At 32.7% G+C, this 15,504-nt stretch overlaps 1 protein-coding gene across 3 annotated transcripts in view; it reads right to left on the bottom strand.

The window, feature by feature from the left end:
* Positions 1-15,504, bottom strand: part of FAM185A (family with sequence similarity 185 member A) — a 78,910-nt gene that overhangs the window by 55,419 nt on the left and 7,987 nt on the right. For all 3 annotated transcript variants that reach the window (XM_031938693.1, XM_031938695.1, XM_031938694.1), the window contains 2 exons: positions 9,839-9,931; positions 2,442-2,580 (listed from right to left, as the gene is read on the bottom strand). In XM_031938693.1, the coding sequence (XP_031794553.1) occupies positions 2,442-2,580; positions 9,839-9,931 (232 nt within the window). The remainder of the gene's footprint in view (positions 1-2,441; positions 2,581-9,838; positions 9,932-15,504) is intronic.

The raw sequence follows: 15,504 nt of genomic DNA, 5'->3' as shown, positions 1-15,504 counted from the left end.
TTTGATTAAAATAAAAATAATTCAAATTTGAAAATGGCTTTCAATTAGTTATCTCACGTTTGATGTGATTAGTTCTTAACTGATGTTTCTTAGAAAGGCCAATTTGTAATAATAAAAGCATTGATATTATAAATATTTATTGCATTCTCTGAATTCAGTACAATATAGAAAGAAAATACATTTGGAAAGCATAGAAAACCTGTTAGCTCATTAATTCATTAACTTCATGACTGGTCTGAAAAATAGACATCATTCATATGAATTCATAGAGAAGACCTGAACTTAGGGTGATATAGAGAACAAAGAAGGGATAATTCCAATATAAGGTGGAGTCAGGGTGGGAGACAGTTACTGACTGTACCATAGTTGTTATTTATAAGAAGTTGGCTAGACTTTAATAAATCAGGGACTGCCTCTGCAGTGTTTTTTCAGTTGAGGTACTAGAATCAAAAAATGTCAGAAAAGGGGAAAAGTTCTTCAAGATCTTCTAGACTAACCACTTCCTTAATAAATATCCTGCTTAATAATCTACCTTTCTTTCCACTATATCACACAAAATAAGTTTTATAGACTTTATAGGAAAGTTTGAAAAATGATTTATAAATTCTAGTACAATGCTCATCTTTAGCAATTTGTTTCTACTTCAGTTAAATAATTAGAAATTTGAGAACTTTCCAACATAATCTGTTAAAAGCTCTTTTGTTTCAAGTAAATAATGCAATTATAATAAATGCATTATAAAATGTAACTTTTTAAAACTGTATTGTATCCTTTTCAGTCTGAAAAGGAAGGGTATATAAAGTAACAAAAATACTATAAAATCTTGTCCACAGCTAAAACTTATTAGCATTTAGTGGAAAAAAAGTCATGAGGAAAAAAAAAAGTCTAACATACATCTGAATATAAAAGATACACCTTAAACTAATTTCTAACATTTTACAGCTTTTTGGCCTATTTTAAGTAACATCTGATTACTGGAACCTCCGATTTGCTTATCAGACATTGTTTTTCCACTAGAAGTCATAACTAAATGCATTCCAAATGCAATAAATATCTTTATTTTTTTAAATAAAGACGTCATTGTAAATATACAATGCTAAAAATTCTATAATTATTTTATGTACAATTTAATTTTTAAAAATCATGATGAAATAACCAAACTGTTTAAAAGAAGTAGTTTGTATTTATGCTCTGACAGAGGATATAATCTTGGATAGTGAAATGATTAACATATTTTAACTCTATTAAGTGAGTAAATCAGTATTTTTGAGTAGTGGTATTAATTATCCCCAATATATTTGCCCATATATTTAGATTTTTTGTTTTCGTGGATTTTTTCCCATAGAATTTACTACTCTGATCTGATTCACAAGACATGATAGAGATATAGGACACCTCCAGAAAAAAAGTGCCATCTATTAATGTATAAAGTGACTAGTAAATATTATTCACTTTCTATTGATTGCTGTTCTCTGATATATATAAGATGACTAATAAATAGTTTTTATTTTCTAAATATAACTAATAATTACCATTAAGTTTTCAAATCTGAATTTCTGCTAAACTCTATAAAGCTTCAAATTTTTAGTTTACTATAAAGGAAAAATGGGGGATTATTCCTGTGGGGGAAAAAAAAAAACAAGACTGTTTCAAGAAAAAAAAAAAAAAAACCCTAGCAAGAAACAACTAATGTAACCAGGGTTTCTAAAAAATAAATAATTTTCATTAATTCACAGAAACTCTATAATATTTCACTAGGCTTTGATTCACCTATAAAAACACCATAAAAGGGATCAAGGTATGTTAAGGGACACTGATTATCATATGCCTTCCTCTTCTTTTCCCTTCCAATAACACAAAAGGTGCCCAAGTTAATCATTTTCCTGGTTTTTTTCTAGAAAAATGTTTTGGGAAGAAACCAAATGCCACCTACCCAGTGAAAGCAGAAATTGGCAGGGTTCTTTAAGCATATGATGCCAATAAAAATAAAGAGAAAACATGTTGAACAAATATAATATCTCTGAAAGTCATCGACCAGATTCCATCCAAAAGTCTTAAGTAGTTTAACCATTGGATTTTCTATAAAAAATGTTATTTAAAATCCATATTTCAAAAGATATTCTTGTCTCTCTCTTTTTAATAAAGTTCTCAATTCTTTTCTTCATATGCTTCAGTTTTTCTTGAAGTGTGTAGTTCTTGGTAATATCGAGAAAAATAGGTAAAGATCTAATATTTTCAAGCAAAGAGAAAATTACCAAGTTTCACATCTAACAAAATCAACTTCTTGTAGGAAACTGCCAAAATTTTCTGTATTTTTGTTTGTTTAGGGGTTATGTTTTCTTATGATTGAGTTCTTTCTCTCTAAAAATCTCCCTTATGTAGGGAAAAATAACTCATGTATACTAAGAAAATTGTAATGTATCTTGATGCTTTCATCTTACCATGAATACTTCCCAATGTAATATCCCCAGCAGCAGAAGACAGAGATGATGACTCTGTATAGAGATACTCAGCTTTCAGCAAACCATCTTCAGTAGATATGTTAACAGAACTTCCCTGTAGTTTGTCTATAGTCACAGTCTATTAAAAGAAATTACTTAAATCAGTTGATTATCAAAGTAAAGAGGTTTTTTAAAAGTCAGGAACTTCATAAAAACTACCGACCCATAACAAACTTTAATGACAAAATAATCTTAAGTAGGTGGGGGCAGGGAGGTAAGGAGCTTAGACTATAATTTCATTAGTACATCAAATTCCACTGAAAAGATCCCATCCGTCAAAGCAGATAAACAATCACTCCACAATTTATAGTCTTAGATGTCCACTTGGTTAGAAGTTGAGAATTGTCTAGAGTTCCATAACCAGTACACTGGAAAACTGGTAGTTAAATGTATGTCTGTTATGCCAACTCCAAGACTCTTCTCCATCTATTATGCTACACTACCTTTTAAATCATAAAAACAAAATTTAAAACAATAATATACCAATATAAGTTTTAAATGGCATCTTTCTTACATTTCCTCCTAATTCATTATTTTTTTCTATGTTTATCAGCGTGACAGAATAAAATAAACTACAAATTTAGATTCAGACTGCTAAAGTCTCTGTTCTGAAATACACTGGCCATGTCCTTGGGCCAACATCCATAGTTATCCCTTCCACATCATAGGGGTTGTGGATCATCCTATGATCTGAAAAATCCTTGTAAAAGTCTCCCTTGGTGCCAGAAAAGATGTCTGAATTTTTCTTTTTTCTTTTACGGAGCATTTACAATACCTTATTGTAAAATTTAAGCTGATGTAATCTAATACTTTAAATTTACGCATTTCTGAGTTTTTAAAGTTTTTCTGAGTCATCTATGGGCCTTTATGTGTCATCTGCAGCTTCTGCAGATTTCCTGCCAAATTCCCATTTAATTTCTTATATAGACCTGGAATATATCAAAATCACTATGGGGAAAAATCACAAAATGGAAGGGATAACTGAATTGGTTTCTTTAGCTTCCAGAACTGTTTTATAAGCAAAGTGTTTTGTAAACTATATAATAATGGCGTAAATGTGAACTGCTATTGATATGGTATAATATATAATAAAGTGTTTCCTAGATATTAAAATAAGACTCACAGGTTATAAGCAGCAAGAGTACTGATACAGGAACCAACTGGTATCTTAAAGTGGTAGCATGAAGCACTTTCTGAAAACTTTAGCTTATATAGAATAAAAAGTACCAGAACATTGGTAATAACTTGGAAAGTCCTGAAAGTGAATTCTAGGAAATCTGGAAATAGTCACATATTCTCTGGGTTCTCAGTTATTTTTCCTAGTATTTATTCTTTAGAAACTAGGGTTACAGTCTTGGAAATCATTAAAATCAAACTTTAAAATTCCAAGATGACACTATCAGTGTCTTCGAGAATAAATCCCTTGTGAATCTGAGATGAGAGGTCCTAGGTGTAAATTCCACATCTGCTACTTCCAATAACACTAAGGCAAATCCCTTTAATTTTTCTCTTTTGTCTTGTTCATTAAAATGAACAGGTTGGACTAGATGATCTCTATTAAGGTCAATTCCAGTCCTAAATCTATGATACTATGATTTGGCAAATAACTAAATTCAGAAATCATAATAACCAAAAAGGTCACATACTATATAAAACAATGAGTAAAATTCTAGCATAGTAAAATTCATACTATACTATATTATAGAAGAATGTTCTATATGGCCAAAATAAATACTTGGTTAGTGAAGAGCTGTCAAGGATGGTTTACTAATTTGCATAAAAATTAAAATATAGTACACTTAGTACTAAGACAATTCTAAAGACATATTTTTTGAATATTTGGAAGGCACTTCACAATTATAAAGTGCCTGAGTTAGTAGAGATTATTCTTTTTTAAAAAAATCACAAAACACCACAGATTTTACATTAATCCCTAGGTAAAAATCTCTCTGGAAAAAATCAGTATACTTCCTTCCTAATGAATCTATTTGCCATTTAGAGAATGTTACCTTTTGGGGATGTTTCTCTTTTTAAGGGAAAAATATTAACCTAAATCAATGTTAATTTTGGACACTAATTCAGAATCAAGAACTTTCTAGCTATGGTTGATAAATAAAAAATGTGACAATCTCTAAAACCCATTATATTTAAAGTTTGTCAATGGTCACAGTGACAAGTTTTACTTGATTAAAATGAAGAACATTTTTGTATAGCTATAGAATTCCACTTAGTTCGAAGTTTAAGTAAATCCTATTTAGCTTAATGCATTATGCTTTGTTTGATTACGAATGCCAATTATTCTGAAAGTTCTCAAAACATTAAAACAAAATTCCCACACCCCAGGTTAAGAACTTCTGCTCTGAAACAACAGCTAACATAGAAGTATTCATTTTGATTTACAGTCCAATATTCTATTCAATGACTAACCAATACTGTCATCATGTTTTCTAGTTGCTCTTTAGAAAAAATGATGAAGGATTGAGCTTGTTTATAAAACAAAGTATTTTGTTCTTTAGAAACTAGAAAAAAGTCCAAGAGAAAATAAAACAATACACTGCATTTTTTCATACAGTATTATTTATCATAATAATTCCCCCTTCAATAAATTATCTTGTGGGAAGTATAATATGCACTGCCAACAGGCTATAAGACCCTCTACTAACTACTCTTTACTCATTAGATAAAATATTGTACAAGCTGATTGCTAACAAAAATATCTGTTTAAGAATGAGCAAAATAGTATTTAAAATAAAAGACCAAAAACTTTCTTCTACTAAAAGAAGCTTGGAAATAACACATTCTTTTTTAGTGTGAGAACAGAAACTGAAAAGTATTTAATATTTTTTACATATATCAAATGTAACACCCTCTTCATTGCCAAATCTAGTGACTTTTTCTCTTCTAAAATTTCAATCAAATTTCAAATCAATTCAATCAAAATTGCTTCCTTCAAACTTACTAAGAATCTGAGTTGCCAAATCTAATCCAAAGTTTTTCTTAATCTTTATACTTCTTGACTTTTCTGTAGTCTCTGTCATTATTGTTAAGAAACTATCAATTTTCCGAGTCTCCACAGCTGTGGATTTGAAAGAGTTGCAAGGCAGCCTTTGCTGATATAGGTGTTGTGGACTGGGAATGAGATAAATTGGAGGCAGAGAGAAGAGAGAGGTCAGACAACAGCAACTGCCTCTCAGTCTCCTTGTATCATCCATTCTGGGCTGGATCTCCAGCAGCCACTGTCAGGTAGCTCCTGTGTATTCCAACAATTGATCACTCACTTCTCCTTGATACTTTCTTTTAAGTTTTCAAGACACTCTACTCTTCTGTTTTCCTTCTACCTGACTGCTCCATCTCAATCTTCTTTGCTTTGAGAAACTTCATTCAGGTTATACCTACTAAATGTGAGGATCCCACAGAATTCCATCCTGGACCTACTTCTTTTTTCCTTTTGTATTATTTTACTTCATGATCTCATCAGCTCCCATAAATTTAATTATCTCTAAGATTCTCAAATCTACTTATTCAGTTCTAATTTCTCTGCTGCCTTCTAGTCTCACATCTCCATTTTCCTATTGACCATCTCAAAATAATTGTTCCATAGACATCTCAAACTCACTCTATCTAAAACTGAACATGATGAAAGTATTCACTACATCCTTTTAAAGGAATGAACTGGGAAGTAATATTTATGTACTAGCTTTATAAAAACTGTTCAGAGGTACTAAATGTGTTTTGTGGTACATTTTTGTGGAGGTTTTCTTGGAGGCAGCCTTAGTCTCAGTTGAAAGAAATAATTACTCCATTATCGCAGCCAGCTGGTAAAAATGCAAACGTTTATTTCTCCTTCCAAATTAGCCCGGTTAGTTGAGGCCTATCTCTCTGCCTGGCTCCAAGAGATCTTGCAGCTTTGTCCTTGGCTTCTGCCTCTGCTTTCTTCAGCCTCCAGCCAGCTCCAACTCATGGCTTTTCAATCTCCCAGTCTGTCCCACCTAAAGAAGTAACTTCAAGCTTCAAAAGCTCCCTATATTTATGTGATCTCCCAAAGGCTAACTCCACTTTCTGGAGGGAGAGGGATTCTGGGTTATCTCCCAGAGTGTTCTCTTGGTCCTAAGGAAGGTGTGAATTCAGACTAAGCCAGCCCTGAATTCTTGGGTGAACTCCATTGAGTACTTAGATACTTATGAGCTCTCTAAAGGTGTGAACACAAGCATTGTTTAATCAGTATTAGCAACTTATCACCTAGTAAGGATTCACTCTTGGTGTGAACCAATAAGCACTGTATCAATTCTATTGAGTTAACACCAGGATTCTGACATCACCCTTGAGTTTTTACCTTGTTTCAAGTTGAGTTGACACTAGGATTCCAACACATTTTCATATCTCAGTTTAAAGATACAAACTCTCAGGGCCTTAATGTCCTGTTCTGTAAAATGAATGGCTTAGCTTACATGGCACCTAAGCTGCTGCAATTCTTGTGATCTGTCACCCAACAGCAGGCATTATTAACCTCTGTGTGTGTGTATGTTGCTAAAGTCTAGGCAAACTTTCCCAGAATCATGCTTTAAATGTATAAAATAAAATATATTACAAAAGAAATTATATTAAAACACAGTTGATAAAACATTAAAAAAAAAAAAATCACTGACCCCAGCTTAAGAACCCCAGCCCAAAGATAAATTAGTTCAAATAGCTTACTACTACTAGACTTTCAGATTTTTTTTTTAAAAATAATGACGTGACAGGAGTTATATTATTTTTATACATTATATACACATATCTATTTCATATATGTAATTATATAACACATTTTTATATAATAATGTAATAGAGGTAACATTACTTTTAATTATTCCAACACAAATTTAAAGATAAAATTTGCCACCAAATCATCTGCAGAGAGTTAACTGTCAGTTCTCAAATTGATATTAAAAGATTCTTAGCAATATCAGAAAACAAAAATAGTATAATGGGGCCAAAATCTACAGACACAAACTCATTTTAAAATGTTAAACAATTTTTATTGCAGATTTCTACCCCTAAAATTATATCCCACTGTCAATTTATTCAATGTTATTTATAAAGCAACAATGAGAAAATATCAATAATACTAAAAGAAAACTATTTTAGTAGTACTTTAATACTAAAGTAATACATTTTTAGTAATGTTATCATTTAGTGCCATCTTGTGGAAAATACCAAACTAACAAATTTATGTCATCCTTCAAATTTGCCTATATTACAAAATTTATTCACTAATCATTCAATAAATACTTTATACTTATTACATTGATTGAGTATATCATATTTTCATCTTATATTAAAGTAATTACGTAGTGATATTGAGGTAGAGGTAGAAAGACCTGGATTTTAATCCTGCCTCTGACATTAGCCCGTTGTGTGACCATGGAATCACACAAAATTCAGTTGTAACTCTCAACTTCTCTAACCCGCACTTTCATCATCTGTAAAATGAAAGTGATACCAGTGATATCTACTTCATAAAGTTCATTTTCTTATATTATTTTGTACATTACAATACTGAGGATTTTTTATCATGTTTTTCTGGGAAAACCATGAGCCTAAAGTTGTTTCTGTTCATCTTGTTTTCCAGGTTAATTGTTTTGATTTACTTATAACTCATGAGTTCTTTTAAGGTTGACGTTTGCTTCCCTTTTGTCAGATTTAACTATACTTACAGTATTTGTTTACTTATTATAACCTTTCCTTTTACTATAGACTCTCCATTAGGAATTCAATCTTTTTTTTTCTGTCTAGTTCTGCTGAATTTTAAAATTTTACAAAGAAAAGTCTAAATTCTGGTCTACATTCATTCCTATTTTTTTCTTTTGTAGATTTCATTTCTATTTTGAAATATTATAGGGTTTTCATTGTATGCTTAACAGACCACAGAATTCTGGATTTCATTAGGTTCTGGTTCATTTTCCTTTATTGTATAATAATGTTAAGAGACTACGTGTTGCTTTCTTGGAGAATATACTATTTTACCATTTGGTAAATGTTTATCAATCACTGTTGATTTATCTATTTGGGCTTTATGTTTTTTATTGAGAGTTTTTTCTCTTGAAATAAATGGGTTTTTTTGTATTCTCCTATCACTTATTTTCTGGCCTCTCCTCCTTTGTTAGTAGGTACAGGCTTGGAATGGGCTACCTCAGCCTAATTGCTTTGGAGGATCTATGGTTTGTAGGTCTGCGTCCCTTCCCTAATTACTTTTCAGGAAGACTGGACTGGCCTCAGCAGGGTTTCAATATCCTTTTTTTTTTTTTTTTTTTTTTTTTAAATAAGGCAAAGTCCCTCCCACATCCTCCAGGCCTAATTCTTCCTCTGCATGTCCTTTACTTTTCCAGTGTCTATTGCTTTTTTTTCCCCCAAGATGGAAGGAGGGTGAAGATGTTTATGGGCAAATTCTCTGTAACCTTGTAAGTCCCTAGTCTAGGAATGAGCCCCAGGCAACAGGCAGCATATTTTGAAAACCCTTTCATCTCCCTTTCTCCTCAAGAGAGATAGAAATGGTCAATTTCCTACAGAGGTCCTATGAGAAGAGGAGGGAATTCCCAAATTATAAGGACATAAGTTTTGTAAGACAGCCTGTGTTCCTGTTTTGAACCATGTAAGGTAGAGAAATAGGGAAGGATTATTGCATACTAAATGATTTAAGGATAAAAGTTCTGTTATTAATTCATAAGGATTTTACATTTGGTGGTTCTCTCTTCTCTATTATATTAATTTAGCTGTACTTGTTTTATATTTGACACAAAATTGCTTTTTTTTTTTTGAAAGCTGGAGGTTTAAATGGGTTTGATTAATCTTCCATCTTTCTGATCATTTGATCTAGAACACTGAGTTGTGAGACTCAAATGAAACATAGCACATAAAAATTTTTGGCTTAAATGCTTAGTACTATGTCAGCTACTGATAATTGGTATTAATTTAGAATCAGGAGAAGAGTCTCTCTGAAGCAAATGAAAATTGGTCTTCAGATTTTCTGGGCCAATTCTGAAAACTCTTGCAGCTCAGGAGGATTTCTACACTGTGTGCCCACATCAACATAACCTTTAGAAGTTCCATGCCATCATGGGGCACTGGAGTAGGGTTTTTATGAGACAGAAACTAAATATATTCAAGTAGTAATAGCAACTCTACCATAATTTTCATTGCGTGGAATTTAATAAATTCAGATTTTAAATCTAATTAGTAGATGTTTTAAAAATGAAACATACAGTGAATTCTGAAATAATTATTGTGATGACCAACTTTACATTAAATTAAACTTTATATTAAATTAAAACTTCTAAAAAAGACTTATTCTTGCTTACACTTTTTTCTGTTGCATGGATATCTGTATTTCCAAGAATAGTTCCCAGACAGATCACTTTGCCTCCTTTTGTTTGAATATGTAATTTTTTACTCTGAAAGACAATTTGAAAAAAATTTTATTTTCATTAGGGATTATTAACAAACAAAATTTAGCAATTTAGACTTTTTTGTCTTATCAAAGCATTTAATTGCAAGTGTTACATTTATGAACATGTCGTCTGCAATCAGACTTACATCAATTTTAGCCATAATGAATAGTTAACACCCACAAGTAAGCTGGCAATAATTCAAAAAGTTCAATGAAGACAACTACAAAAACCATGCACTTTATTTTATGAAAGGGAGGAAAAATCACCTCCTTTGTATTCAAGTACAATAATATAGATAGTCTGATTTAATTTTATAAAGAATATTTGGCAATTTTAAGATCTACTTTAGTCCACAATGAAAGTCATCATGAAAGAGAAAATGTAATGTAGTAGGTATGACAGAGGGGGCTATAAAGGGATGTGTGTATGTGTGTGCATGAATGTAACATGTATAAGAGAAGAAATAAAAACCAGAAAGAAAATTTTCCATAATGGAAGGCAAATAAGAGTAAATATCCTTGTATACTTCAATATTTTCAGAGGACATCACTGAGGAGGACAGCAAAAATAATTAAAACAGCCGAGCCACAAAAAGTGGGGGAATGCAAAGCATCAAATTTCATAGAACATGATTAAAGTTAAGAATGAAGTACTTATTAAGCACTGTGTGCAAAGCATTTTGCTAAGTAAGCACTGAGGATACAAACAGAACTAAGAGTTCCCTGTACTCAAGGAGCACACATTCTAATGGGGGGAGGGAGGGGAAGACAAACATATAGGAAAGGTTACAATTGCATATAATACTGAAAGGTTCCATGATCCTTAGGATGCAGTGGATAAAGCAGTCTTTTCTGTAACGACATTTCCACTGATAAAATCATATTAGTTTCTGGCTCCACCATTTAATACTGGGCTGAAGCAGTCTTTTTCTGTTGTCATTTCCACTGATAAAACCGTATCTGTTCCATAACCCCCTTAATCCTACTAGTCTTTTCAGCTTGTGAGGCAGGAATCGGCCTCGCACTACTAGTCAAAATCTTGGCTACCCACGGTAATGACTACTCCAAAATCTTAACCTACTACAATGCTAAAAATCCTCACATCAACTTTCATGCTTATCCCACTAACATGATACTCCAAAAAATCCTGAATATGAATTAATACCACCACACACAGTTTTCTTATTAGCATCTGAAGCTTAACTCTTCTTTATCACACCTCTGACCTAGGCTACAACTATAACAACTCCTTTTCACTAGACTCCCTATCAGGACCACTCCTACTTCTATTATGCTGACTTCTTCCACTAATAATCATTTGCCAGCCAAAACCACCTAGCTCAGGAGTTCGACAGGAAAAAGTCTACCTAACTATACTTATTATTCTTCAACTCTCCCTAATTATAGCCTTCACCTCATCAGAAATTATCATATTCTACACTTTATTTGAAACTACTTTAATCCCTACTCTCATCATCATCACACAATGAGGAAGCCAAAATGAACGACTCGATGTAGGCCTATACTTCCTCTTCTATACATTAGTTGGATCTCTTCCCCTCTTACTAGCACTTCTACACCTACATTACAGCCTAGGCTCCCTCCACATACTAACTATATCACTAATCTTGCCGACCCTAGATACTTCTATATCAACTTCCCTATTTTGATATGCCTGCATAACAGCATTCATAGTAAAAATACCATTATATGGCCTCCACCTCTGACTGCCGAAAGCACAGGTGGAGGCCCCTATTGCGGGCTCCATAGTCTTAGCTGCCATTCTGCTAAAACTAGGGGGCTATGGCATTATGCAAATCACAACTTTTACTGAACCAGTGACAATAACTTTATGTTACCCATTCATAATAATTCCTGAGAGGACTGCTTTATATTACTGAAGATTAGTATGAGCTAATAAAAATGTTTGATTACATTCAGGGACTTTCCCATAGAAACTGCTACTTTGTCTGGAGTCAGAGCAACAATGCACTATCCTCTCTTTATTATAACTCCTAAGGATACTTGTAACCTATAAGGATACTTGTAACTACTGCTATGTGAGGCAGTCCTATCTACTTCCCTTCAGCATATGAAAAAAGCAAGAGTTCCTCATCCCTCCATAATTACTGTACACCCAAAGCACAGGACTTATACCATTAGCATCTTCACCCTATCTCCATGCCCTCAAGCACCTAGCTTTTCACTGCTAAGGCTTTTTACTCTAGGAGAGGAATTTCACATACCAAGCCAAGAACTGAGAGCACACAGATATCTTCTTGACTTTGTATCATCCAACTCCATCTTGGAATGTAGCAAAGAAATTGGTGCAGAACAAAGTTCAACAAAGTTCAACAAAGTTCCAGGGAACAGGTCACCAGGCATGTATCCACCTGGATGTTTAATTAGATCTTTCCTTTAGTCTTCAGGCCATAACAAACCCACCAGGAACCATCAATGATAAGCACCCAAGCCAAATAACTCTTTCCTATCTTATAATTAACAAACTCTTTTATCTCCCCTCCTCTTCTGAATTACCATCCTGGAATTTAGTCATCAGGTCCCTAGAAGAAATCTCATTACCCTGTTATTTTTCATTCATCTCTGCCCAATTTTACTCCTTCTTTCCAATGTGCCCTCTGTAACCCCTTCTATTGACAAACTTTCCTTTGTCTTAAGTCTTTTCCTATTATATTTCTTCTCCCTTTTTTCACTCATAGAAATCCACCTCACTCCAACAAAACAATGCATGCTTTACCACTCCCTCTAGTATTGGATATTCCTGTCATGCCCAGTGACACATGGAAAAATGGGCTTACTTCTTGCTCATCATTTCAACTTCTAGATCCTTTCTGTTATTATAACTTAACAATAATCTCCCTTCTTCTGAAAATTATTAATCTATATGTTCTATTCTCTCCAAATTTTTTTTGTCATCATCTAGTCAGGCTCTACCATATCATTCTCTCTCCATTCTCCAGGAATTCAGTAACTAGTTCATAATACCATTCTCTTCACATTACGTCCCATACTCAGGGACGTTCCCCAAATACCTAGTTCATCACCTTCTGAACTTTTATGATTTCCAGTTGCCTCATTTGATATTAGTAATTAGACTGCCATCAAAGGGAATCTTTATGATTTTAAAATGCATGGAAAAATCATATTAGGAAAAAGTTGCTCTAATCAAAGTATTTTTAATAAGCAAAAAAGAAAAAAGCTTTATGGGATATCGTATTCTTTCCATCTTTTAGCCAACTGTATACCTGCAAAAATGCACTCTAGAATATAATTAGCAAAAGCCTGCCTCTTCCCTTCTTATACCTTTATCATGTCCTTGATACATGTACAGATTATTCTTATAAAAATTGTCTCCATCACTAATAATGTGATTTTTTTCCCACCATGTATTTGTTATCCCTAATGTCTTCACAATTATAATGCTTCCACTATATATTGGTATATTTTATATATATTGGTCTAGTGGAGCTTCTCTTCTCATATTTGTTTCCTTTTCTATCCCACATAATATTAGAATTCAGTTGTGATAGTACTCCACTTCCACTGATAAAAAGGCTTTGTTATAATAATATTAACATATTTTTTCAATTTTTCATCTATTTGTTGTCCTCCTGCCAGTTTCACCCTTAAATATTCTTGAGATGGTCTGAGTTAAATGAGTCTCTTGCCAACTTTCTATAAACTTGCTTTTCTTCCCAATGCTTCTCACTTTTATGAAGCAATACAGTTCATACTCTTCTACCATCAACCTCTGTAAGATTTACCAACAAGATTGTTCTGAATTTGTGTTGCCTTTGGTTGCTATAAATCTGTGCTTGGCAAGGAGATCAAATGGTTTACTGGCTGAGTTGATGTCTAAGCTTTTTATCCTCTCTGATGCAGGGACTGATTCTTATCAGTGTGACTTTAAAAAATAGTGGTGGTATCAATGTCTGTTCTTTGATTACATGTCCCATTCTTCCACGTCAATGGCTCATTAAAAGAGACTATGATGGAACTGCCATATCAGCTTGTTTTTTATTCTGTCTTGTAACATGGTTTTGCTTTTGATTTCTTGTTCCAATAAATCAGTAATTTGAGTTTATAATGATCACTGATCTAGAAATGATTCTCATATCAAGAACCAACTCTTCTTATAGATGGCTACAAAAGAATGAATGTCTTGGTTTCAGTTCCAGACTAGAGGTGAGAATTGAAAGAGATCTGAAGCCAGAAGCACCATCTCTCCTCTTCCTCTCACACTCCCCCAAGACAAGAGGTGATACATTAACAAGCTGCAATTAAAAAAAAAAAAAAAAAAAAAAAAAAAAACAGGCAAAGGAGAAAGAACCCAGTCATAGAAACCCAAATATTATGGGAACAGAGTTCTTCATAGGAGGATACAAAAGGAAAAAAAAAGCCTCTCCAACCCCAAAAAGTAATGTCAAATGGTCACCTGTCTGAAAGAAACTCATACAAAAAATCCAAAAAGACTTTAAAAATCAAATGAAAGAGATTGAGTACAAAAATTTTTTAAATAGCAATCTGAGAAAAACAAGATTGTGACAAGAAAGTCAACCAATTAGAAAAGGAGATCCAGAACCTTAAGGAAGAAAATGATTCCCTGAAAAGTAGAATTAGGCAAGAGAAAGTCAGTAAAGTTATAAGAAACCAAGAAATAATAAAACAAAATATAAATTTCAACTGGCAAAAAGTGATTAACTCACCATAGTTTCACTGACCTACACTAGATTCCAGAATTCCTATTTTCTGAAAAAAAGTCATTTGAAATAAGATCCAATTACAAGTAAAGAACTGCTTTAAAACTGCTAGAATAAGCAAAATTGATTTAAAATATATTTTTCTCAAGTAAAACAAATTTTAAAGTTAAACAGAATTCTTATTTTCTTAAGGTATGCTCCGTACATAGTTACTCTGTTAAAAATATTCATCTACTCTGAAAATAGACCCAACTTAGGGGCAAAAAAAAGAAGAATATCTCTAAAAAGTTCAGGCACAAAAGCTGTAAAATAAATAGAAATAAAATAAAAGCTGTAAAAATAGGAAATCTTTTTTTTTTAATTTTTATTTAATAGCCTTTTATTTACAGGATATATGCATGGGTAACTTTACAGCATTAACAATTGCCAAACCTCTTGTTCCAATTTTTCACCTCTTACTCCCCACCCCCTCCCCCAGATGGCAGGATGACCAGTAGATGTTAAGTACATTAAAATATAAATTAGATACACAATAAGTATACATGACCAAAATGTTAAAAAATGAGAAATCTTTAAAACAATTAAAGGTTGACAAAATAGTTAAAGATACCAAATTGATAGTGGAAAGCATACTTTTAACAAAAAAATTACAGAAAACCTAAATAAAATTACCTGATAAAGTCTTTTCAAGCATTAAAGGGAAAGTATCTGAGAAGGTTTTTATTATTATTATTATTATTATTAAAACCTCTGTTTCTCCTCACACTGCCAAGAAAGTCACAAATGTGACATTTTCCTGCTCTCTCCTGGTCCTGGATAGTACCGCCAATCTGTCTTTCTAACAGAGTTAAAGATT

This window comes from Sarcophilus harrisii, chromosome 5, assembly GCF_902635505.1.
Source record: "Sarcophilus harrisii chromosome 5, mSarHar1.11, whole genome shotgun sequence".
NCBI classification, from domain to species: Eukaryota; Metazoa; Chordata; class Mammalia; order Dasyuromorphia; family Dasyuridae; genus Sarcophilus; species Sarcophilus harrisii.
This window is presented reverse-complemented; position numbering and strand designations above follow the sequence as displayed.